This window comes from Eleginops maclovinus, chromosome 22 (genome assembly GCF_036324505.1).
Source record: "Eleginops maclovinus isolate JMC-PN-2008 ecotype Puerto Natales chromosome 22, JC_Emac_rtc_rv5, whole genome shotgun sequence".
NCBI classification, from domain to species: Eukaryota; Metazoa; Chordata; class Actinopteri; order Perciformes; family Eleginopidae; genus Eleginops; species Eleginops maclovinus.
Window position 1 is genome coordinate 2,419,656 of NC_086370.1, and position 26,804 is coordinate 2,446,459.

General features: G+C 40.3%; 1 protein-coding gene across 1 annotated transcript; it reads left to right on the top strand.

The window, feature by feature from the left end:
• Positions 1 to 8,203: 8,203 nt before the first annotated feature.
• Positions 8,204 to 26,563, top strand: LOC134859161 (cytosolic phospholipase A2 zeta-like). Its single transcript, XM_063875498.1, has 18 exons — positions 8,204 to 8,337; positions 8,467 to 8,536; positions 8,715 to 8,851; positions 8,978 to 9,109; positions 9,284 to 9,324; positions 9,446 to 9,488; positions 10,558 to 10,689; positions 11,694 to 11,752; positions 13,475 to 13,613; positions 15,281 to 15,417; positions 16,375 to 16,597; positions 17,411 to 17,528; positions 17,700 to 17,837; positions 17,934 to 18,032; positions 18,268 to 18,432; positions 24,028 to 24,200; positions 24,286 to 24,472; positions 26,269 to 26,563. The coding sequence occupies exons 1-18, from the start codon at positions 8,278 to 8,280 to the stop codon at positions 26,466 to 26,468; spliced, it is 2,253 nt and encodes a 750-aa protein (XP_063731568.1). The 5' UTR covers positions 8,204 to 8,277; the 3' UTR covers positions 26,469 to 26,563.
• The last annotated feature ends 241 nt before the right edge of the window (positions 26,564 to 26,804 follow it).

Consider the following 26,804-nt stretch of genomic DNA (forward strand, 5'->3'; position numbering starts at 1 on the left):
TTTTCCTTCATGTGCTTCATTTATCGCACAAACACAGGCAAGACACACACACACACACACACACACACACACACACACACACACACACACACACACACACACACACACACACACACACACACACACACATACACGCATACACACACACACAGACATGATCAAATCACCAGCGTTATCATCCCTATTTCCCTCGTCATTTTTACACAGGGCCTCAGAGTCAGTCTTCACTGAGCTGAACGCTGCATTGTAACATGACCCCGATCTGAAGATGATCTCTGAACCCGTTTAATGTCTGGTTAGCAATAAATGTGCTCAAGATACACAGTAAAATTGAGAGGAAATGGGATTTTTTGACTTGGTTTATTACGCCTTCGCTGCTGCTATGACTGTGGCATCCAGTCTGTTAACACAGTCAAAGCAAACTGCAGTAACAACTGTTGCTATGCCTCGACACATTCAATGCCTACTGTAAGACTGCTCTTTGTCCTGTTGTTGGATTTGATTATTTCTGTGCAAAAACAGCCACATTGCATTTGGTGCACTGAAAATAAGCTAGTATTCAAAATCATTTGCTCTGCTACCCGATTTCAGCAACTAATGACATAATATAATGGATATTTCTTTAGTATTGGATCAAATTTATTGTGAATTCCAGAGTACATATCTAATGGGGGGGCAATCATTTTCCACATGGGGGCCCACACTGCCGCCAACAACCAACACACCAACGCAACTTCAATTTCTAAACATGCTGTAAAGTCTCTTGTCTTTCACACACAGGACTGTGCACACTGCGTGCGTCATTGAGCGACAACAATTCAAAGGACAGGGTCATTACACACCAATCAAAGAGCAGCAGTGAGAACACCTCAGGCTGTGTTTTTTATTTGTTTTCACTATTTCTGATATATTTCACACACAAAAAACATTGAGAGGAGACGTTTTCACTTTCATATGATAAAAAAAAACAGCAAAGTGGCAGGGCTTGCCTGCCCTGCTTTAGGTTGGGGGGCAATGAATCATTTGGGGGGCATGGCCAGTGAATTACCCCCATGACACCAACTTTAGTGAATTCCTGTGTGTGTGTGTGTGTGTGTGTGTGTGTGTGTGTGTGTGTGTGTGTGTGTGTGTGTGTGTGTGTGTGTGTGTGTGTGTGTGTGTGTGTGTGTGTGTGTGTGTGATACAGGACAGGGTGAATGCTGTTTCTCACCGTCCCAAAGAATATAATTATATAAAAAAATAATACATATATGTCTATATAGACAGACAGACAGACAGACAGACAGACAGACAGACAGAAAGATAGAAGTACTCCCCAATTTGTGACATGTTTGCGTTGCAGCAGCATAAAAACAAGGCATTGTAATTACAATAAAATGAAATAGCTTTTAAAAAGGAAGTAACAAATATTATTTTATCGCGCAATAACAGTTTCTCAAATTAATATTATTTTGATAGTCCCTTCCTCACTGGCTCTGAATACACATACAGACAAACCATGGGTCGCAGGAGGGGGTGGGGGATGATCAGTATTGTCATGGGATGGGCGTCATAATGTGTTGAACCAATGAAAGCATTAGGGGCGGGCCTACGACTTCTGCAGCGCTGGTGAACCAAAACAGAAAAGTACTGGCAGCGCGTCAGCCCACTAATCGGGTGGTTAATCCTTCGGCCAAAGCACTTCTGAAAAAACTTGAGAGGTTGCAAAATGGCAAAACGCTAAACTAAATAAACCTAGCAAATTAAGAACAAATATAAAAGATTTGATGCTAAATGGTGAACATGCTGAGGTTCAAAATGCTCTTGATGGTTACATTGAGTTGTGTGTTGCAACGAGGTCTATGCATGACAGTTTAATGGGTGTATTGCCACATGATGAAAGGGAAAGACATGAAACATGGTTTAAAGCCAAATGTTGTTGAATGATGAATTTATTGCCAAAACCAAGGTGCGGGTTTGTCAACATGAAGGAATTGGTGATAATAATGATGAAATCAACCCTGAGGACAGTGTTTCCAATGTGGGAAAATGTTCAAACAACGTTATAGCAGTACAAAGTCAAGTACAACTTCAGCTGCACCTGCATCTGTAGCTTGCATGGCAGGTTTAACTGAGACTGAGGCATACACTGGAGCAGTGGTGTAGTGGGGATTTTTTAAGTGAGGGTACGCTATTTGTGACGTCACCCCCCAAACACACACACACACACACACACACACACACACACACACACACACACACACACACACACACACCAAAAAGCCATACATATATTCAGCTTAACATGCAGAAATACACACAGGTGTCATATAGCCCAGTTTCCCGTCCTTTGCGTCGATCCAGGGATAGGCCTCCTTTTTTCTCTTCCACATCTCCTCAGTCCAGATCGCGAACGGTGAGCTGTCGGAGCTCCCCATAGAAATATGGGAGCTCCCCACCACCTCCGCGCTAGCATTAGCAGATGTGGGAACTTCGGTGGTGGTGCTGGCTTGTGGCTCAGTCAACGTCTCTGGCTCCTGAATTTCATTGCTGACATCTTTCCGAAAATAAAAATCAATACTTTTCTGTCGATTTGACATTTTAATAACTACACTAACCACACTGAAATCAAAATAGGCTACACATCACATCCACGTTCTCGTTGTTTTTTTTTTGTCTTGTTTTAAGTCTCAGGTTGATGACGATTATCGAATGTTCATGTTATGTTCATGTCGTAGCCAATATAGGTCACGGACAGATACTGGGGATGTCTTATGTAGCCTATGTAGGTTGTTCTCACCATTGCCAATATCTCCGGATTGACATTTGAGTTGTAAGCTATTTTTTTTATTTTTTTTTTTTAGTTGTAGCCTAAGCTATTTTATATTTATTATTTTTTTATATATCACGTCGGGAGAAGTGGGTGGACGGCGTACCCCCGCGTCCAACGCCCACTACACCCCTGCACTGGAGGAACAGGAGCTGCAATTAAAGCGGAGAAAGGAAGAGCTTCACTGTCAACAGCTGTGTAGCCCACACGCTATCAAAACAGTGTTGGGATGGGTCATCAATGGAAGCAGCGATGTTAACATGGAGCTTTCTTTTGTTGTGGTGAATAGGATATCTATTTCCAAATTGGAGCTGATAATTAACAGTCAGTATTATCATGACTTTAATGAAAAGAGATGTCAAGGGAAGACCAAAAATGTATGGAAATCATTAACACATCTGCAACACTACAGGCCAACAGGTACAGCCTTAAGTTGCCCCTTAAGACACCTGACGTCCTTCTTCCAGACAGCTTTGCAGAGGCAAAGCAAAGGCTACTTGGATTGAGGAGGAGATATGTGAGTAACCAAATGCTGCATAAGGGATATACCAGCATTAAGCATTGTACAACAACGCAAACTTAACAAATTAAGTTAATTTAAAATGAACAAATGAAACGCTTACACATATACAAGTGCATTGCAACAAGCGCAAAAAAAGTGTGTCTGTGCATTTAGTAAATACTGCCGTGATCTTTAACAATGGTATTGCAGTGAAACTAACCTTTCATGAGCAAGTTTACATAGCAAAGCAAACAGTCTATGCACATATGTCTTTCTGCTCATACTGTACATCTTCCTCCTACATCCTGCCAGCTGCAGCCCAAAGCACACAGCACGGGACAGAGGTTCAGACAGAAGCACACATTGAGCTCACAGCACTAACAGACAGTATAGATGCAGATGTTGAGACAAAGGTGTATATATGATCCTCTTCTGTTCGTAGTTTAGTGCTTCACACATGAAATCCAGCTTGTCTATATGAGCCTCCCTCTGTGCATTCTGACAGAATCAAAACATACTCAGCATTCTTCTAATGTTATGTTCTTAACAGTCTTGACACTCCAAAGTATTGGTTGACTATGAGCCTTATACTGACCGATATTTTGAGCTGCTGAACATAATATATTGTAGCAGTGGCATGAATATGAGACTTTTAGGGAACAGCAGTGTGCACAATGACCAATCATTAAGTATCAACTTCATAACAATAACTTCAACACAACCATGTCAGCATTAGCCTGAGCGGGTTTGATCCATTTGTGGAAGTCTAGAGGGTGTGGCGTATGCTCTGTAATACTTTAAGTTGTAAACCCTAAACCTGACACCAGAGTCGGCGCCAGAGCAGATCTACTGGAGGGGCATTGGGTCATCGGTGGGGGGGCACTGCCGTTTGAGAAATATTTTAACGCAGTGGCAACATCATAATCCAACACAGCAGAAATGCTATCAAAAACGAAACACGTTTTTCTTTATTATTATTTGTTTTATTATTTGTTAATTTCCGTATCATGACACTTAGTCGAGGCTATGTGTGTAGCCCTATGCACACAGTTTACGCAAACGAAGACGATAATAAAAGGCAGAAAGGGGTGGGGTAAAGTTTGGACAACATATAAACTACAGAACAGGACCGCTGACATAAGCTGAGAAACGCATTCGGGCAGGACAAGCCACGCATCTGGCACCAGGCTGAAATTACATTAGCCCATACATCTTTCAGGCAGCCAACAAGTATAAAACACAAATGCAGATAGACCCAGCAAACATTCATCAAGAATTCACCTGCTTAATAGGCCTTATCTTGAAAGCCAGGGCTGGCTTCAAAAAGTGAAATGAACAAACGACTTACCGTCAGAAAAGTTGCAGGCGAGAAGTGTTGCTGCTGAACCTTCTAAGTACTGTGTCCTTCCATTCGCTTGTGCATTTGTGTGTCAAATCTTTCTCGAATGCAAGCTGCACCAACCTGGCCTTTCTTTCATGTATCTTGTGCGTCTGTGTTCCGAATTTCTCAGAGTGGAGAATGAATTCTCACACATTGCTGTGGATGCGCCAAATGTTAATGCATGTTTGAAAGCAGTCAGCACACTGGGCATGGCAATCAGATGGTTGTGGTACGTTGAGATGATGTGCTGTATGGTCCAATCTCCCTCCATTGCTTGCTTTTGTGACATTAAAAACTCTTTCGCAACTTTGAACTCAGCGTCAATTATAGTTGATTGTGACAGGTCGAGAATGTGCTTCACAGCTGGTAGGAGGGGCATCAATGAACGCTAGGTGGGGCACGGCCCTCGAATGCCCCCCCATAGCGCCTGCACTGCCTGACACACTTAGACAGTGATGTTGAGTGCTGCTGGGGTGAGGCACCTAAATCTTGCTCCCATCTTCTATGCTTCTGCACATTGATATTGGAAGAGGAGAGAAGGAGAAGTTTCTTATATGCCGGAAACCCCTCCCTTCTTGTTGGCAAGTCTTTTAAGGTGTTTATCCAGGTGTTCATAACAGCTTATGTTGATACCTTTTGATGTTATGTTCTTAATGAATGATTGTGCATATAAGAGAAAAAAAAGGATTCATTCAGATTGAAATGTTTCATCTACACTGAGAAGGGAATGATGGTATTGTTTTCACGATTTGATCGATCTGATGTATGTTATATCCAGTGATGGAAAGTAACCAAGTACATTTACTCAAGTCCTGTGTTCAAGTTTTCAGGTACTTGTACTTGCCTGGAGTATTTCCATTTTCTGCTACTTTGTACTTTTACCTAACCACTTCACTCCATTTATGTAATACCTTTACTGTTTAAGTACATTTTGATGCCAATACTTTTCTACTTTTACTTGAGTAACATTTTGAATGCAGGACTTTTACTTGTAACAGAGTATTCCTATACTCTGGTACTTCTACTTTTACTCAGGTACAAGACCTGAGTACTTCTACTTTTACTCAAGTACAAGACCTGAGTACTTCTCCCACCTATGGTAATATCTTTGGATAAGTACATTAATCAGTGGGTTACGGCCCCGCTGCGAGGAGTGGATGCTACCATCGTGGACATGAAGGGAGAGAAACAGCTGTGGTGCCCTCCTTTGTATAGATTTAAATTGCTCTAATCTAGGCATAAGATTTATAAAGTTTCTAGTCTTTTAAAGCCCAGGACGGTATGAAACGTTGTTTCCATCTTGTAGAATCCCCCAGGTACGGACCAAAAACTGGTAAAGCTGGTTAGTCTGATAATATATAAAAGCTCAGACTTGTTCAGCCAGTAGTTCCTGCATCAGCAGAGCCGGACACAGCAGAGCAGAGAGGCAGAGTCACTGTGACCGTCGACAGAGACAGATCCTTTGTTTCATTTGTTGGCCATCATTACATCATTCCCTGCTTTGACAACCAAACTCGGAGAAGGCAGTGAATCACTTCATCACAAGTAAGCAGATATAAGGCTCCTGTTAATGTGTGCTGAAATAAGAACAGACGTGCTACTGAAACTGAAGAAGATAGAGGGTTAATAGTAAGGTTTAATAGGGTTAGGGTAATAATTAATAGTATAGGGGCCAATCATTAGGGGAAGGCTTAGAGTGGAATGTTACTTCACCTTAAGGTCCATGACAATTTCAAGCTGAAGCACTGAACACGAAACTGCTTTAATAAATATGCAACATAGAGGAACATTATTCACAGTCAATTCAAATTGAAGTTGTTATTGATGAATTAATATCAGTCCTCAAAACAATAGCTAAAGTACGCTACCTTTGATAAAACAATATTTGCTTGTGTTAAACAAAGGGCAAATTTAATAAAAGGCATACAAGGTCTTTACCTAGCATCCAATATGGCAGCAAAATGTAGCTGAATCCTCATGGAGGCACTATGGTTAAAGATATAGATAAAATATATAAAGCAAAATAGTTACACAGCAAGCAGATCGACTTTGAAAGCATTGTGGGATTTGAAGCTTATGTTTAAGGTTATAATGCACATTGCAATTGACTTGTAACCATGCATTCAGCTGCACACTTATCCAATTAGCATATCATAACATATGTATTCAAATTCTGCATCGCTATCTGAGCCAGAGGACAACATGCTTTCAGTGAACTTGTTTTTGGTAACGCCGTACACCGCTAAAGACTGTTGTACTTCCAGAACACTATCAAGACCAACCTCTTTGAAGTGGGAAATCTAAAGAAGTCAACCTGATCTCAACAGGATTTCTCTAAGCAGTCTGCCAGCGGGAATCCAGGAATTCATCATGCACCGAGAGGTAAAATTATCAACTACCATACAGCACCTTGCAGCTCAAAGTGTGGATGGGTTGGAGTCTGCCAGACAGCAACAACAGCACACGTATACAAATGTATCCAAATCTAGTTTAGTTTGGTCTCTAGTCGTAATAAGTAGAGACTTTAACCTCCAGTGTTGATAAAGGAAGAACAAACTCCTCAAGAACATTTGACATAATATTCTCCAGTATAGCTTTTATATAGTGCGGGCGATAAACAACACAAAGTATTGTTTTTCACCTATTATAATACATAATGATTTATTAGTTGATTTATATTCTGTATTATTAAGCTATAACTCCAATGTAGCTAGTAAAGTCAAGTTAAAGTAAAGTCAAATCAATGTAGTGGAGTAAAAAGTAAAAACTTGATTAAAAAAATGTAGTAAAGTAAAAGTATAAAGAAGCATAACATACCTCAAAAATGTATGAGTGGTAACTCTCCAGTTCCAGGAACAAATATCTTATATAACAGATTCATTAAATATTTCCCTGAAAAACTCTTTCTGTTTGCAAAGCTGTCTAACCCCTCATGGAGTAGAACATGTTAGAGCCCCGAGACTGCCATGAAACTAAATGCAGTTTGGGGAATAACTAAAGAATTATTTATACAGCTAAACTTGTTTTTATTCTTTTTATTTGTTTCTAGAAACAAAATTGGTTTCAATAACTTAGTTACAATTTTCTAAATGCTTTATTGAAAAAAATCCAGATCCATCCATGGTGATACCCACCTATGGTAATGAATTGCTTTAGCTAATCTAGTGCTTTTCTGTGATGTGCAGTTGTTCAGTGGTATTGCTCTGAAACCCTCTGCTAACTTAATGGAACCACAAGTGTTCCAGTAGCTTGTGGAGCTATTTATGCAGCTTTATATTCTGTTGACATTATGGGCAGCTAACAGTAAACTTAACAATAATAATATCAGAATTTCTGATTAACTGTATCTTTCCAAACTTTGCATTGAACAAAAACATAACATTTGGGTTTTTTTATTTTCATATCGACATTGAAACAACATCATTTAAAATGAAGGCAGCACTTTTCAAGGTTTTCTGTAACTGTCCAAGTCTGTTCACAGTTTCTGTTCCACTGTTTCTGTTACAGTCCTTACACTCTGCCAGAGCCCATACATGTTCCTGTAAGAGTTCACTTCCTGTCTGTCTTCTTCTGGTGAAAACTCTGATGTCCAGTGCTCTGTCTTTTACCCTCTTTCCTTCTCTCCCTGGATCCTCCTTAGCAACGGTCATTATTTTGCTTATCTTAGCTTAGCAGTGGTGTGTTATCGACCTCTGAATTTTCCAAATTGACATATCAGAATCAGGTATTTAACGAAGCTGTGTATTAATTGCTTGTATTGGGCTTATTCAACAGGTAGCTGTGTCCTACTGGACCTTGAATGTCACCATACTTAGGGCAGAAAAAGTTCCCTCCATGGATTACTGTAAGTACCACATTCCTATTACAGGATCTTTAGGTAAAGATGTTTGCATTGAAGGTTTTTCTAAATGTTGTTTAATCACTTTTACATCATTTTAAGTAATTAAGTATTTTTCATGAAACTGACACACATAGTATTTGTAATTGCATGAACAGAAATGTTTCCTGTCTCTGTGTTACAGTTTCCAAATCTGACTGCTATGTTATTCTCACTCTACCTACGGCAACGGCAAGATCCTACCGCACAGCAACTGTGTGGAACAATAACAACCCCGAGTGGAATGAAACTTTTACATTTAGGGTCCCCACCAAAGTGAAAGTGAGTCTCCTCAATACCTGACACTCCATCCTGGAGGGAACAAGTTCACCTTATCTCTCCTTACTCATGTACATGTAGCAAGCTTAAATAACCTCAACAATACAACCTCCTCTGCTGTTTCTCCAGAACATTTTGGAGTTCATGCTGTATGATGAGGATACATGGTCACCAGATGACCTGATCTCCACGCTTCAGTTTGATATCAAAAACCTCACAATAGGGCAGAAAAAGACCAAGGAATTTGTCATACATGCTAAGGTAAAAGCAACAAGTAACACAGAAAAACCCTTCCACTGTAGCATTTTAAAACACTTAGAACTGATCTGAATTTGATCCCAAGTAGAAACGTCTGTACATCAAGTTGTTGCTTATTTTAGTGAGTGTGTTTACAATGGGGTTAAATGTTATTTCCATGTCCACTTTTCTTTATAGACAGAGGCCAAACTTCTAATGGAATTTGAGCTACTTCAGAGGTAACTGTATATTATATTTTCTAATCTGTCATTTCACAAAACATTTAAATGTTCACTTCTTGAGTCCTTATAAAACATTGTCTGTTTGGGTTTGAAATGAATAATGTGTGTCTTTTTATAGTGAGGATCCTCCTTCTGATTATATCACAAATGGCATCCTTCTGGTAAGACTTTTGACATGATATCAGCATTAACACCTAAATGAATACATTCAAGAACAAATCCAGAAACCAAAGTGACATCCGTACTCCATTCTCCTGAACAAATATGGAATACCAGAAGACATGCAATTTATCGGTGACAAATTAACATTGTGGCTACTTACTATTTTCACAACTGCAGCAGATTCCACTGTAGCAACAGTCCGGTAGAACACTGGTTTTGACTAGATGAGATTCAGTCCTGGTTCAGAGACAGCAATGCAGTTAGCTGTGCAGAATACAGAATAATATCCATATTATTCCCCATGCATACTTTCAGCTACAGAAACATTCAACTATATATGCAAGTATTTAATGTGTAGGACTTTTGTTTTTTATAGGTTTTAGACTTTTTATAAGCTTTGATCAATATTAAGCTTTTTCCCTTTTTTATAAACTCTGCCAGTTTGAGTTTTCACCTTCATGTTTTCCAGTAGGAAAAGGATTTTCCAAATTGACATATCAGAATCAGGTATTTAACGAAGCTGTGTATTAATTGCTTGTATTGGGCTTATTCAACAGGTAGCTGTGTCCTACTGGACCTTGAATGTCACCATACTTAGGGCAGAAAAAGTTCCCTCCATGGATTACTGTAAGTACCACATTCCTATTACAGGATCTTTAGGTAAAGATGTTTGCATTGAAGGTTTTTCTAAATGTTGTTTAATCACTTTTACATCATTTTAAGTAATTAAGTATTTTTCATGAAACTGACACACATAGTATTTGTAATTGCATGAACAGAAATGTTTCCTGTCTCTGTGTTACAGTTTCCAAATCTGACTGCTATGTTATTCTCACTCTACCTACGGCAACGGCAAGATCCTACCGCACAGCAACTGTGTGGAACAATAACAACCCCGAGTGGAATGAAACTTTTACATTTAGGGTCCCCACCGAAGTGAAAGTGAGTCTCCTCAATACCTGACACTCCATCCTGGAGGGAACAAGTTCACCTTATCTCTCCTTACTCATGTACATGTAGCAAGCTTAAATAACCTCAACAATACAACCTCCTCTGCTGTTTCTCCAGAACATTTTGGAGTTCATGCTGTATGATGAGGATACATGGTCACCAGATGACCTGATCTCCACGCTTCAGTTTGATATCAAAAACCTCACAATAGGGCAGAAAAAGACCAAGGAATTTGTCATACATGCTAAGGTAAAAGCAACAAGTAACACAGAAAAACCCTTCCACTGTAGCATTTTAAAACACTTAGAACTGATCTGAATTTGATCCCAAGTAGAAACGTCTGTACATCAAGTTGTTGCTTATTTTAGTGAGTGTGTTTACAATGGGGTTAAATGTTATTTCCATGTCCACTTTTCTTTATAGACAGAGGCCAAACTTCTAATGGAATTTGAGCTACTTCAGAGGTAACTGTATATTATATTTTCTAATCTGTCATTTCACAAAACATTTAAATGTTCACTTCTTGAGTCCTTATAAAACATTGTCTGTTTGGGTTTGAAATGAATAATGTGTGTCTTTTTATAGTGAGGATCCTCCTTCTGATTATATCACAAATGGCATCCTTCTGGTAAGACTTTTGACATGATATCAGCATTAACACCTAAATGAATACATTCAAGAACAAATCCAGAAACCAAAGTGACATCCGTACTCCATTCTCCTGAACAAATATGGAATACCAGAAGACATGCAATTTATCGGTGACAAATTAACATTGTGGCTACTTACTATTTTCACAACTGCAGCAGATTCCACTGTAGCAACAGTCCGGTAGAACACTGGTTTTGACTAGATGAGATTCAGTCCTGGTTCAGAGACAGCAATGCAGTTAGCTGTGCAGAATACAGAATAATATCCATATTATTCCCCATGCATACTTTCAGCTACAGAAACATTCAACTATATATGCAAGTATTTAATGTGTAGGACTTTTGTTTTTTATAGGTTTTAGACTTTTTATAAGCTTTGATCAATATTAAGCTTTTTCCCTTTTTTATAAACTCTGCCAGTTTGAGTTTTCACCTTCATGTTTTCCAGTAGGAAAAGGATTTTCCAGTTGGAAAATATCATTGTACACTTATTGCAGCAACTGCAGCAGGCAGTATCTCAGAAATAAGTAGTATAATTATAAATTATCATTGTACCGTATGTGATTACCCTAACCAGAGTGATTAATCTCTTTTTGTCTTTAGGCGGCTCCATTCTCTGCACTGGATGTTGAAGAAACCATTAATAATATGCAGAAAGACAGGTATCTAATGTTGCGAGAATGAATGCCATTACTAAAGCAAGAAACCCAGATAACACAATTTAACAGCGGCCGTTATAGACCAGTCCCAGGTTTACAAACATTGTGGCGCAGGAGCACATAGATTGGGTGTCTCGTGAGGGCTTGAAGTGAGTCAGGGAAGTCACATTATTGGTTGCATTATAAACAGGGCGTTTTACATCCAATCACATCGAGGGTTGGGTATCGTTCAGATTTTAACGATTCAAGTTCTGCTTCGATTCTGGTTCTTGATTTTGGTTCTTTTAGAGGGTAAAAATAAGTCCCCTGCTAATTTTGCTGTCAGTGATCAGCTTGATGAAGGTCGTGTCGTCAATAAACTTCTTGATAGTGTTGGAGCTGTGTGTGGCCACGCAGTTGTGTGTGAACAGGGAGTAGAGGAGAGGGCTGAACACACAGCCTTGAGGGGCACCGGTGTTGAGGATCAGGGTGGAGTATGTGATGTTTCCCATCTGCACTGCCTGGGGTCTTTCCTCTGCTCCTCCAAGTCCGTCACACAGTCAGGGGATGTGCAGTACAAAAATACAAGTACAAATGCAGTTGATTCCAAGACAACACCAAAACTGATCTCGGGAACTACAACATTAGTTTAAGGCATAAACCATTCTGGAGCTCCTTTTCCCTATGCACTTCATTAAGCTGTAGATCCACTCAGCTTTCCGTAAAGGTCTTCAAACGCATTACTTGCAAGTGTCCATCCCTGCTTTGGTGTTTCTAAAACAGGAATGGGATAACTCAAAACATTTGAAAGTCTTGAGAAAAATAAATGATAAATGTTAGCAGCAAAATGTCTCTTATTGGAACTAAGGGGCCACAAACAAACTGACAGCTGACCTTGATTGTGGATGAGGGTTAGTGGATGTGTAGGACAGTAAAAGGGGCTATTCAAGTTTTGTCATCGCACACACTCTGGAGTGTCGGCCAGAACACTTCACGGCCAGGATGTTCAGGGTATGAGATGTACGTTGGAGAAGGCAAGGAGACGACGACAGGATGATTCAACCACTTGTATTGATGTATATTTAAGACACCAATGGGCAACAGACGTATGGTTACAGGGAGTTTGTATATGTTTGTGTGTGTGTGTGTGTGTGTGTGTGTGTGTGTGTGTGTGTGTGTGTGTAGTTCTGAAACAAAAGAGAACATGAAAATAATAATAATAAGTACAAACTCCGACGTAACCCGCACGCACATAACTACGTTAACATATTAGGGTAGCAGGCTAAACTCACGGCAAATGTAGAATATTACCTACATACATAACCATATACCCACAAGTACTACAGGCAAGTATGTAACTGCATTATAACGAATAGTACACGTCAGCAACATATTCCATTCATTATAACAGGAAATAACATCATACTAAACAACTTAGTTTCTCGCATGGACGCACACTTTAACTAACAGGGTTTCTTACAGCAACACGGGAAGACATGTGCTACTACAAGAGCGCGCCAGAATAAAACGTAAACAATGCGTGTCGCGCTCAGTGTGTAGGTCCCGTAACTAACAAAGTAAAAGTCCATAACCTGAAACGGAGAAGTCAACATATAAATGCCTAGAGCCTTTTGTACATTGGTCAACATGGAGGCACAGTGCTCAGGGGTGCAGCCATAATATTTCAGTTTTGTCAATGCTATAGCTTCATGTTTTGTTACACACACTTTACCTGTAAATCCACAGAAAGCAGGACACTTTTGGAGTTCGTCTGGACTTTGACATCCCATGTCAAGAGAAAGAGTTTCTGAAGAAGAGGAAAGTTGTTGTTGCAGAGGCTTTGCAGAACTTTTTAGGCCTAGGCTCTTTACCTCAACCTCACAAGGTAGAGTGCAAGTCTTTCACATTGTTACTAATGGTGTGTGTTGTCTCCTTCCCAAAGATAGAAAGATTTAAAAGATTTAATGTCATATCCATAACCATCAACAACCTTGCCCCACCCCCACCTCAAAGGTTCAAAGGTTCAAATGTCATATCCATAGCCATCAACAACCTTGCCCCCCCCTACCTCAGTGACCTCATCCAACAACACACTCCTACCCGTTGCCTCAGGTCTGCTGACGCTAATCTACTGCAGCCCATCAGGACAAAGCTCCGGACCTGGGGTGACAGGGCCTTTGCTACAGCCTCCCCGAACCCTCTGGAACTCCCTTCCCAGTCACATCCGAAAGGCCAACACTCTGGAATCCTTCAAAAAATCTCTCAAAATCATTTATTCACTCTGGCTTTCAATTTCTAATCAGCTCCCCACCCCATTTTACTCCGCATTTAGGACTTTTGTTGTTTTTCAATATTTTTCTGTTGTTTCTGTTTTGATTTTATGTAAAGCGTCTTTGAGCACAAGAAAAGCGCTCTATAAATTGTATGTATGTAGTATTATTATTATTATTATTATTATTATTATTATTATTATTATTATTATTATTATTATTATTATTATTATTATTATTATCATTATTATTATTATTATTATTATCATTATTATCATTATTATTATTATTATTATTATTATTATCATTATTATTATTATTATTATCATTATTATCATTATTATTATTATTATTATCATTATTATCATTATTATTATTATTATTATCATTATTATTATTATTATATCATATACACAACTACAGTGAGTACAGTAGTTTTGGATGGTGGGGTTATTTTCTAATCCTCTGGGCCTTCTTCCTGCGCTGTCCTCCTTGGAAGGCAGCTCTGTCCTGGTGATGTGCTTTGCAGTTTTCACCACCCTCTGTAGAGTCTTACGATAGAGGGCGTGTCGTCAACAAACTTGATGATGGTGTTGGAGCGGTGTGTGGCCATGCACTTGTTTGTGAACAAGGAGTAGAGGAGAGGGCTGAGCACACAGCCCTGAGGGGCTCCGGTGTTGAGGATCATGGTGGAGAATGTGATGTTTCCCACCTGCACCATTCCAATCAATGCCTGGGAAAGCTGAACTGTAGTCAGTGAAAGGCATTCTCACATATGTGTTCCTCTGGTCGAGGTGGGAGATGGCAGTATGGCGGTTGAGGGCGTTTGCGTCTTCTGTGGACCTGTTTGCTCTGTAGGCAAACTGCAGGGGGTCCAGAGAGTCAGGGAGGGAGGAGTTGATCTTGGTTTTGACTAACACCTCAAACAACTTTATGATGATGAATGACATATGATTATGACATAACCAGTGTCAATTTGCAAACAATTTTGCCAATGAATAACAACACGATACATTGAAAGTGTGCCAGAAGTCAAGAGCAACACAGTTACAATAACATGTCCAATCATGTGATATTCACACATGGCAGTATCATACGGATTCAATTAAGTACAGGAAATAATTTTCCACAAAGGATATTATGTAATGACTTTATTACATTAGCTAATATCAGCATGTTAATATTGCCATTTTGAGCATGTTAGTATGCAGAGGTTTTCATGTGGTTTAAAGCACCAAATACAGCCTCACTACAAGAATCACACTTTTCATTCTCTGTTCAGGTACCAACCATAGCAGTGGTGGCTTCAGGAGGGGGGGCCAGAGCAATGACGGGCATGCTGGGTAGTCTGAAAGGTCTGAAAGATACAGGAGTCCTGGACGCTGTCAGTTACATCACTGGTGTTTCTGGATCCACATGGTGAGTGAACCTGCAGTCAAATGTCCTCATGACCTTTGTCATGTTTTAACATTTGGGTGAAAATATGCTAATATCAATCTTCTCATACTTACTAAGAACAGCAAATAAAGGCAATGTCTTACAAATTTGGGATGTACCAAACAGAGAAAATCTTATTTGTTAACAATATTAACAAATAAGATTTGTTAGAAACTTTAATTGACTGAATTTACTTGAAAAGTGGGCTCATTAATACATGAATATTACTGTGTTATATATTTTTACATATATATTCAAGAAGTACTATGTAATGTAATACAAGCACAAGTTTCATTTGTGGGCCTTATTTCTTTATACTTTTTGAGTTTGCCAGTTCAAAATGGCCCCGGGCCTTAGTTTGGACACCCCTGGCCTAAAGGCTCAACAAAAAATAAGACATCAAATATAGTTTCGCTCACCAAAGCTCCAGTAGATCGTCAACTTCTTTAATTTTCATTTTTGTATTATTTACCGCTGGTAATGTAATCTAACCTCCTCTTCATAACAACACTTTTCGCGGCACACACACTTCCAATCAGCTCTGAATTATGAGGTGATGTTGTAGTGGGGCTGCGAGCTATTTGACCCACTTGTGATTATTTTGAATAAAGAAATACTCTGAGCAGCCCGAGGATTGTCCCACATCGCTCAACCTGACTCGATAGGCACAATGTGGACACTAATCAGAAGAATGCAGTCTGAAGCACCAATGTAGAGACTATGCCCCACCTACCCCTAATAACGATTCGCCACTGGTGGTCATAATGTTATGGCTGATTGGTGTATATTTTAATACCATGTGTGTGTGGTCGCTTTCTAGCCACTTAGCAATCTGGTGTTACTGCTTCAACAACACCTTTCCAATCCCGCCATGAACTGTTGTGATTATAGGTTTAAATAGTTTGCCTGGTTAATTACTATTATCTCCCATCTGAACAGGGCCATGTCTACTCTGTATCAGGAAGATAACTGGTCACAGGAAGATATGGACAGTATCATCTCAGCATCAAAAGAACAGATGACCAAGAGTGTCCTGAGTGCCTTCAGTTATGAGAAACTGCAATATTACAGCGAAGAAACCGCTCAGAAAGAGCAAGAGGGTCACCACGTGTCACTCATTGACAAGGCGGGCCTGATCCTTGAGCATCTTGTCTTTGGGAAGGTGAGTAGCTGAACTTGTGTGTGTGTGTGTGTGTGTGTGTGTGTGTGTGTGTGTGTGTGTGTGTGTGTGTGTGTGTGTGTGTGTGTGTGTGTGTGTGTGTGTGTGTGTAGATAGAACTGGAGGATGAAACCCTCTTTATTAGTCACATACATGCACACAGCAGAGCACACACAGTGAAATTTAACCCATCCTAGTACTAGGAGCAGTGGGCAGCTATTGTACAGTACCCAGGGAGCAATGGGGAGGGGGGATTGGAGGTGTCCGGTGCCTTGTTCAAGGACACCACAGCAGGGCCTATGAGGTGAACGGGGAGTAGCTCCAAGTAGCAGTCCACTTTCCATATTTTCAGACTGTTCGGGAACTTCAACCGGCAACCCTACGATTCCCAGTCCAAGCCCCTAGTTACTGAGCTACTGCTGGACACCAAGTGTGTGTGTACGAGACATCTCATTGGCTATAGATGGAAAAAATTTCAAGTACGAATCGGGTCAGCGTCAGGGGAGTCTCACAAAAAACCCACACAAAAATGCACAGTGATTCCAGGTTCCAGGTTCAGTGGTTTGAAACGGATCAAAAATACACAGGTAAAACTTTCTTCTGTATTTGGATTTTATTTACATGTATGTGAAACGGAACACATGCTTTGAAAATACAAGTGTGAATGCTTTTGCGGATCATGAAATACAAGTGTGAATCCATCTGTGTGCATTTGTGAATTATGAGACTGATCTGACCCCACACAGTCTGGGTCTGCAACTGGATTGATTCCAACGTGAGGTGGTATTTAGTAATGACATGGGATTGGAATTGCAGAAAATCAACAGTACCCTGTCTGAGCAGCAGAGAGCAGTGAATGAAGGCCAAAACCCTTTACCCATATACAACGCGGTCAACATGAAGGATGGGATAAGGGGTTGTGAACCTGAAGCTGGTAAATATCCAAGATATTTTTCATTTGAATAACTGTAACAGTTATAAACTGACCAGGCTGATGACATATGACAAGCACATATACACCTCTCACAGAAGCGTGGAAACACATAATGAAAATTGTGAAAAATATTCATTTGTCTGCTACTAATATACTACATCTTGTTGACAGAGTGGTGTGAGTTCACTCCCTACGAGGTAGGCATCCCGAAGTATGGGGCGTTTGTCCCAAGTGAGGACTTCGGGAGTCAATACTTCCTGGGTCGTATCATAAAAAAAATCCCAGAAGTCCGCATTCCTTATCTATTAGGTAAAACCACTGTTTCTGTGGCAATGCACAGTACTACAATACCAAGTTGGTATTTATTTCAGATTAGTCCAACCCTCCGGTTTATTTTCATTCCAGGGATATGGAGCAGTGTCTTTTCTGTCAGCTTTTCCAAACTATGGTCGCTTGCTACAGGGACTACACAATCTAGCAACAACTTGGACGAACCAGATTATGGTGACCTTATTTTATTATGCACCAATACACATAATAAGACATTTTACAGTCAAAAAAAAGTCTAGTCTCATTTAAAGCTAAACCAACACTTTATAAATGACAGTAAATGTTGACTGGCCTATTTTTTTAAAGATGTTATTTACTTAGAAACATGGTCCAGCAAAGACACTCATGTGTACCCTAAATCATACAAATTAAATGTGTGTATTACTGAGATGTTTCATTTTGTAAACAGACAATGGAAATACACAAGCAACACTCAATCCCATCACAGATATGGTCAGGAATCTGAGTGGGTACCTCTCAAGCCGTCCAGTCATCGCTGAAATGTACAATTTCATGTCTGGTCTCTTCCTGCACTGGGAGTACAACACACACAGCAACTTTTTAGCCTGGAAAGGTAGGTTCTGAAATCTGTTGGCTACACTTTCAAAAAATGTTGAACTATACTGAGCCTCTCGCTGCTATGCATTTTTTTCCCCCCACTTTATTTATGGTGATTTTAAACAGATATCAGATTACATTTTCACAGTTGTATAACGTATAGTTAACACTAAAAACAGACATCTCTCACGACACGCTACTAGACAGACATAAGGGAAACAATAATAAAATAAATAAATAAACACTGATAAAAAAATAAAAACACAAGACAAAACCGAACAAAAAATAAAAATAAAAGGGCATCTCATATTCCAACATGAATAGGACAGATCAACAGCACATGGACAATGACAGCATATAACTACAGTTCCAGTGCCAGGCAACATACTCACATATTGAGTTAATCGATCCCATGTTTTATGAAATGTATTGATAGAGCCGTTCAGGGTACAATCTTCTCCAGTTTTATATTTTGCATCATATCTCTGATCCATTGACTGTATGTTGGAGGTGTTGAATCCTTTCATTTAAAAAGAATGGCACGCCTAGCCAACAAATAGGAGAAAGCAATGACCCGTTGCAGGTATGCTGGTGGATCTGAGTCATCTAGGCAAGGTGTAATACCAAAGATGGCCGTTAAAGGGGAAGGCTAGATATTGTAATTATACGTCTGGGAAATTGTATCAAAATAAGAGTTCCAGAACTCAGTAAGCTTTGAACAAGACCACAACATATGACCGATGGTCGCAGGGGCCTGTTTGCATCGGTCACATATAGGATCGATACCTGGGAATATCCTTGCAAGTCTAACTTTTGAATAGTGTAGGCGATGTATGACTTTGAATTGTATTAGTGCATGTCTCGAGCAAATAGAGGACACATGCACCCTATAAAGGGCCATCTCCCGATCTTCATCAGAGAGTGGAATTCCAATATCATTGGTCCATGCTTCCCTTATATGAGAAACAGAGGGACTTAATGTGTTCATGATCTGTGCATAAATCATTGAGACTCTACCTCACATGCACAGAGTAAGGCAGGGAGTGAGTGTGGCCTACTTTGTGGCTAATTCAATCTGAAGCCATGCAGGGGTTGTGCCATTCCAGTCTTTTAGCCATAGAGAGATGGCATTTAAATTCACAGCCCAGTAATATGAACGGAGGTTTGGTAGTGATAGTCCACCACACCTTTTTGGTCTCTCCATAAATTCTTTCCTTATACGCACAGATTTGTTGTTCCGTATAAATGGAGAGATCGACTGGTTGAATGCCTTGAAAAATGACATTGGTATGAATATAGGTATGGCTTGCAATAAGTAAAGATATTTAGGTATTATGTTCATCTTTATTGAGTTTACTCTACCAATGAGGGATATTGGCAGAACTGACCATCGCTTAATATCCCTATTGGTCTGTTCCAGAAGAGGCGCAACATTGTTTTTAAATAAATGATGGTGGGACTTGGTAACTGTTACACCTAGATATGAATCAGCTGAAAGCTTAAAAGGTAAGTTAGGATATCTTTCAGATAATTTATTAATGGGAAAATATTCGCTTTTACTGTAATTAAGTTTGTACCCTGATCATTTTCCCAAATTGTCAAGGACAGCAAGGACTCTAGGAACACTTGTAATTGGGTTGGTGACATGTAACAACAGGTCGTCTGCATATAGGGAAACCGTGTGTGTTATGCCCCCGCGCACAACACCCTCTATCCTTCTGTCATTTCTTAAGGCAATTGAAAGTGGTTCTATAGCTAGAACAAAGAGTAGTGGGCTTAAGGGGGGACTAAAGTATTCAGAGGAAACAGAATTGGTCAAAACTGAAGCGGTAGGGTCGGTGTATATTAATTTGATTAACCTGATAAATGTATGGCCAAAGCCAAATCTATATAGAGTATGATAGCCTAAAGATATCCCCACTCTTTTCGGCGTCAAGTGATATGACTGCTTCTGGTACTGATTCATCTGATTTGGTATAGATTATGTTAAACAGACGCCTCAAATTAAAAAAGGACTGTCTGTCTTGAACAAAACCTGTTTGATCATTTGAAATTAAATAAGGTAGGACAGATTCAAGGTGGAGGGCAATTACTTTTGAAAACACTTTACCATCACAGTTTGTCAAACTGATAGGCCTGTAAGATGAGCAGTCTAGTGGATCTTTGTCTTTCTTAAGAAGCAGTGTAATAGATGCTTGCCGTAGTGTAGGCGGGAGGACATTACTTTTCAGTGCTTCCTTGTACACTGACAGAAGGAGAGGGGCAAGTTGGTCTTTAAAAAAATGTTTACATTTGGTGGGGAACCCGTCTGGGCCAGGGGCTTTACCACTTTGTAAGACATTATTGCAGTGATCATTTCTTTCTGTGTGAGGGGCTGGTCTAATTTTGCCTTACAATCAGGGTCGACTGTTGGTATGTTTAGGTTAGAGAAAAAAACATCAAGATCTGGTTTGAATTCTGCCTAGTATAATTTTGAGTCAAATTCTTTAAACTGATTATTTATTGCTTGATGGTCTTCACTTAATGAGCCATCAGACAATCTAATTTGTGGGATAATATGAGATGCTACTTTCTGATGAAGCTGGCTAGCCAGTAGTTTAGAAGATTTATCCCCCTCCTCATAGTAACGACTACGAGACTTGAATATTAATCTTTCTGCCTCAGTAGTAGATAGAAGATCAGCATCAGTTTGTAGGGCTATTCTAGTTTTCACCAGATCAGGAGTAGGGGACTTTGATATGAGATCATCCATAGTCTTAATCCTGGAGGACACATCCTTAATGTTGTTGTGTTGCACTTTCCTAGTACGTGCATTGTAAGCGATTATCTGCCCCCTAACATATGCTTTTAGTGCTTCCCACAGAGTTGAGGCTGATATGTCATCCGTTTGATTCGTTTCCAGATAGAAATCTACCTATTTATCTCGAGACAAACTCAGCAAAGTCAGAGTCAGCCAGCAGAAGTGGATCTAATCGCCATGACCGCCTAGACCTTTGAGACTGAAGTGTTATAGTCTATACTAATAGGGGCATGATCAGAGATCATAATTGAATTATACTTACAATTACTGATAGCATTTAGAAGAAAAGGATCAACTAGAAAAAAATCAATTCTTGAAAATGACTTATGTACACTGGAAAAAAAAGAATATTCCCTTTTAGAGGGATTTTTAAATCTCCATGGGTCTATCAGTTTATGTGTATCTATGAATACTTGCACTGTTTGTGCTGCTTTAGTTAATTTTATCGTAGAGTGAGATGAGCGATCCAATACTGGGTCCATTACTAGATTGTAATCACCTGATAATATGAGGTGATGACTGTCTAGATTGGGAATAGAGTTAAACTTTCTCTCAAAGAAACAATGGTCGTCAAAATTAGGGGCATAGATACTAACTAAAATAACAGGGAGTTGAAATCGCTTCCCCACAACCATGACATATCTACCATTTGGGTCCGATATGGTGTTTGTGGCATTAAATTGAATATTTTTGTGAATAAGTATGGCTGCTCCTAAGTATTTTTGCTGTCAAATTTTGAATGAAACATCTGTCCCACCCAATCTCTATGGATCGTGACATGATCCTTATTGCACAGGTGAGTTTCCTGTAACATTGCTATGCCAACTTCCAGGTGTTTTAAGTGTGAAAGGACCTTTTTCATCTTAACATTGTGGATAAGACCCTTTACATTCCAGCTTATAATATTAACATCCCTGTTACCTGGGATTACCGTGGAAATATTATGTGTCATTGCAAGTAGATATGTAGAAAGTACATGGGCCTGTCGTATTTAGATCACACATGATGGATGCACAAAGAAAATAAAGTAAATGAAACACAAATACAATCACACTTAACATGTATTAAACATAGCCCTAAGGCCTGAACATGACACCCCCCCTTGATACACATTACGTTTCTGCAAACTCTCATTTGAAACCTTCCTGCAGTTAAACAAGTAGTTCACTTTGTGAACCTTAACGTGTTGAAAATTGGCCAAGATCAAGTTCTCTGACATGACATAATAATGTAGGCCTAAACATGAAACTGTCATGCTAGTGATAATGACAGTGGAGTTGGTGAAAAAAGATTGTCCATCATAATTAGGCCTATTGTCCTATCGCTATGCAGAGGCTGAGCCACTGAAGGTGTAGCCTGCTCGTGCTTCCTTTCCCCCTATATTGCAATTAGGGCCCAGTCAGTTACCCTATTGTTGTTCTGGACTGACTAAGTCATCTTCATTATTCTCAGTGGATTGTTGAGGAGATTGGCCAGTGATGCAATTGTTGATGTAAGCAAGCGCTTCCGCAGGGTTGGTGAACTTCACTCGCTTATTGCCATGGCTGAATTGTAGTGTGGCTGGGTAGTACATGACCGAATTTGATATGTGCAGTGTGGAGCAGCTGCTTGCAGTCGGAGAAGGCTGCACGACGCTTGTTGATGTCCGGACTGAAATCGGGGAATATTTGTATTCTTGATCCGTTGTAGGTAAGCGTACCTTTCTCTCTCGCAAGGCGCAGGATCCGCTCTTTAGTCTGGAAGTGATGAAGCCTGACGATGAAAGACGGGGTTTGTTTCCCTCTACTGGTTTGGGGGCTAAGCTTCTGTGAGCTCTATCGACAGGCATCGGTATGTGGAAGTTGTCTTCTCCGAACAACTCCACGAGTAGATTTGCGATGAACTCCGTCGGCTTCGTGCCCTCTGTATTTTCCTTTATCCCCACAATTCTTATGTTCTGTCGTCTCGTGTAGTTTTCTAGGTATGATATTTTCTCCTTCAGCTCACAATTTTCTCTAGCTAGGGAGGCTTGAGCTAGCTCCACACTTTCCAGTCTTCTATCAAACCCATTAATTCCTTCCTCCACACTTGTAACTCTCTGGCCAAGTGCAGTCAGTGTTGTGTGTAATGAAGCAATAGACGCCCGTTTTTCTTCTCGAAAGGACTCGATGGACGCTTGTATAGCACCAACCGCTTTTGCTAATGCATTGATGGATTTGGTATTAGCATCTTGCGAGGTTGTGGTGTTTTTTCGAAGTTGATCGGCTTTTTCTGCCGTCCTTGTCGGAGTTTAACCGCCTTATTTGGCATTGTCTCACTTAATCCACGGCCAATGAACAACATATTAGAGTTCGGGTGATTTAAGGTCCACAAAATACGAATTTTATAGAAGATTTTGCAGGAGCTGCGGTAGACGTGTCTACTCACGTGGCATGCTCAACAGCGCCCGCTGCTATGCATTTTGGGTAAATTACGTACATGTATATGTGCATTTCCGTCATACCCAGTTTAAGTAATTGCAACTGACCCCTCGTTATTGATCCATCCTGAATATGGTTTTTACTTTAGAACTCAATCCAAGTGCTGAGTGGGTGGGTTAAAATCAAACTAGTTACATGTTTCGACTTAATGTGCTGAATATTGTATTTTCCAAAAACAGTGTGAAACGCACATATTTTTTCTTTTTCACATTCAATGTAAACCTGTCCATAGCAGTGTAGTAGATGAGTGACATCTGCCACACATGACACTCTCTGTTTCCTAGTCTAGAACCACATCTTTCATCTGTCTGTCATTTATGTGTTACTACATCCTTCTCTTTGCTCTGTCCAGACACACATCCAGATGCCTTCCCAAACCAACTGACACCCAGTGACTCCACCCTGCGCCTGGTCGATTCTGGTTTGGACATCAACATCGGCTGTGTGCCTGTACTGCGACCAGAGAGAGACGTGGATGTCATCATATGTCTGAGTTACTCATGGGACCCAGAGAATATCTTCAAGGTACATAGAAGGAGAGACAGAATGTTTCCTGAATTAAATCCCTCAATATCAAATCATCAATTTATAACTATGTTTAATCCATCAGGTCCTAAAGACGACAGCTGCTTACTGTGAGAACCACAACATCCCCTTTCCAAATGCTGATTATGCCAGTCTGGACAAGGAGCCTCAGGAGGAAGTATACATCATCGAGGACAAGGACAATCCCAAGGCCCCGATAGTGGTCCATTTCCCACTCGTCAATGTCACATTCAAAGACTTCAAACTACCAGGTATGCTGTTTTATGGTAGCCTTTATAGGGCACTCATTGAAAAACATCCCATAGCATTATCCCTCCTCCACCACACTTTACAGTTGGCGCAATGCAGTCAGGCAGGTAACATTCTCCTGGCATTCGCCAAACCCAGACTGGTCCATCAGAAAGAACCAGTTCCAATGCTCCTGAGTCCAGTGGCGGCGTGCTTTACACCATCACATCCGACACTTGGCATTGTGCTTGGTGATGTATGGCTTGCATGCATCCGCTCGGCCATGGAAACCCATGCCATGGAGCTCCCGGCTCACAGTTCTGGTGCTGATATTAATGACAGAGCTGGTTTGGAACTCTGCAGTTATCTAGTCGGCAGAGCTTTGGCGTCTTTTACGCACTATGCGCCTCAGCACTCGGCAACCCCGCTCTGTAACTTTACGTGGTCTGACACTTCGTGGCAAGGTTGTGGTTGTTCCTAAACATTTCCACTGTGCAATAATATCACTTACAGTCGATTGCGGAATATCTAGGAGAGACGAAATTTCCCCAACTGACTGCAATGGTGGCATCCTATTACAGAACCACGTTCGAGTTCAGCGAGCTCTTTAGAACGACCTATTCTTTCACAAATGTTTATAAAGGCAGACTGCATGGCTAGGTGCTTGATTTTATACACCTGTGGCAAAGTGACTTAATGAAACACCTGAATTCAATGATGGAGAGGAGTGTCCCAATATGTTTGTCTATATAGTGTAGCTGTAGCTGTGTGTTGAGACTGAGCAGCCTGCTGAAGCGCCCCACGCCTCCACCAAGACAGCAGATTCGGGCCGGAGATAAAAACTGACTTGTTGCAGTCACTCAATCAATTGAAAAGGCTTTTGAAGTTATGCTTTAGTACTTCTGTCTGCTGGTATGCAGTGTTGTTGGTGCCGACATGGATCACAACATTTCTTGCATGAGGATGTTTGCTCAGTAGTGACCAGGTCAGCCAGATCCAAAACACTGGCACCAGGGAAGCAATATGTTGCAATAGTTTTAGATTGAATATTTTGGACTATGGAAACACCAATAACCAGTGAAGCCGCAGGAGGTGGCTTTGTGGTCTCTGCAGTTGAGATCCTTACTGTGTTCCCATTGCTCCTTCAGGCTAGGAGTAGAGCTAACCAGGGCCTTGGGTTTAGCCCAGCCAGGTATCAGCGGTCTGTAGGGCTGCGGCAGTGGAGTCCACTTCCCCGGCAGTTGTAGTTGTGGCAGCAGGGCCGATTGTGATTAAAGACTCAAGGATGTGTTTGACATCTTTATTTGGTATAACACGGAAATTCTACTTTCCAACTCTGAGATCTTCTGGCTCAGGCGAAGGCAGCTGTCACATCCGGAGGGTGAGGTGAGTGTGGGCATGGCGGTGCCGGGTGGTGGTCTTTGCACAGGCCTAAATATTGTACTTGCTTGCTGATGATCAGTCTCCCGTGGGTAGGGTTAAGATTTGTTGTTGGCTTGCAGGTTTGGTTGTGTTGTGTATCTTCGCTAAAAACAAACCAGGATCTTTCAGCCGTAACTTGCATCTGGTTAACACGAGTAGCATTTAGTGTCTCAGTATGACATTATATGACTCCGTTTAGACGTGGTTTCATATGCGATGGTTAGGTAAAGTCAAAACAATAAAGGAAAGAACAACTGACCACAGAGGATGGGCCAGTGGAGACATTTATTTTTAAATATATGTCTTTAATCATTGAATGATTAGGAACAATAGCTATATTTGAGTTGTGTATTGTGTGAAACATGATTAAACTAACCATCATCATTTGACTTTACAGGTGTGAAGCGTGAGACTGAGGAAGAATTTAAAGCTGGGGAGGTGGATGTGAGGAGCATCAGTTCTCCATACATAACCAAGAACATGACCTACTCAAAAGAGGATTTTGAAGCTCTGGTGGAGCTGACCGCGTATAACATATCAAACAACAAGGAGAGCATCCGTGAAGCCTTGAACAGGGCCCTGGAGAAGAAGAATTAAAAGATCGGCTATAACGGCCTCCTGCTACAGCAACTTCCCTACTTTGGCTGCGATTTACTTCTGCTTGTTGCCACAAACTGAAAAAACTGAAACGTTGACTATAAATAAATCTACTATGTCAACAGAATTTACAAAGTTTTATTAGGTTAGTTGAAAGCAATAATATTAAGTTTAAATAAAAAAACATTGGGTTGTACTTAAAACTATTGCTTTCAAGTAACTTATACAATTATCTGGAACCTGTTGACATTTAATTAAAGTCAATGTTTAATTTGTTCAGTACTGTCATTGGTTCAGGGTTTTAATTGTTTATTTCGTAAGCAACAAATTAATATC

Excerpts from the sequence above, each read along its gene's own strand:
- LOC134859161 (XM_063875498.1), top strand. The coding sequence starts at position 8,278 with ATGTCCAGTGCTCTGTCTTTTACCCTCTTTCCTTCTCTCCCTGGATCC. Across the intron at positions 11,753-13,474 it reads AATAATATGCAGAAAGACAG|AAAGCAGGACACTTTTGGAG; the intron begins GTATCTAATGTT and ends GTAAATCCACAG. Across the intron at positions 17,529-17,699 it reads GGGTTGTGAACCTGAAGCTG|AGTGGTGTGAGTTCACTCCC; the intron begins GTAAATATCCAA and ends TCTTGTTGACAG.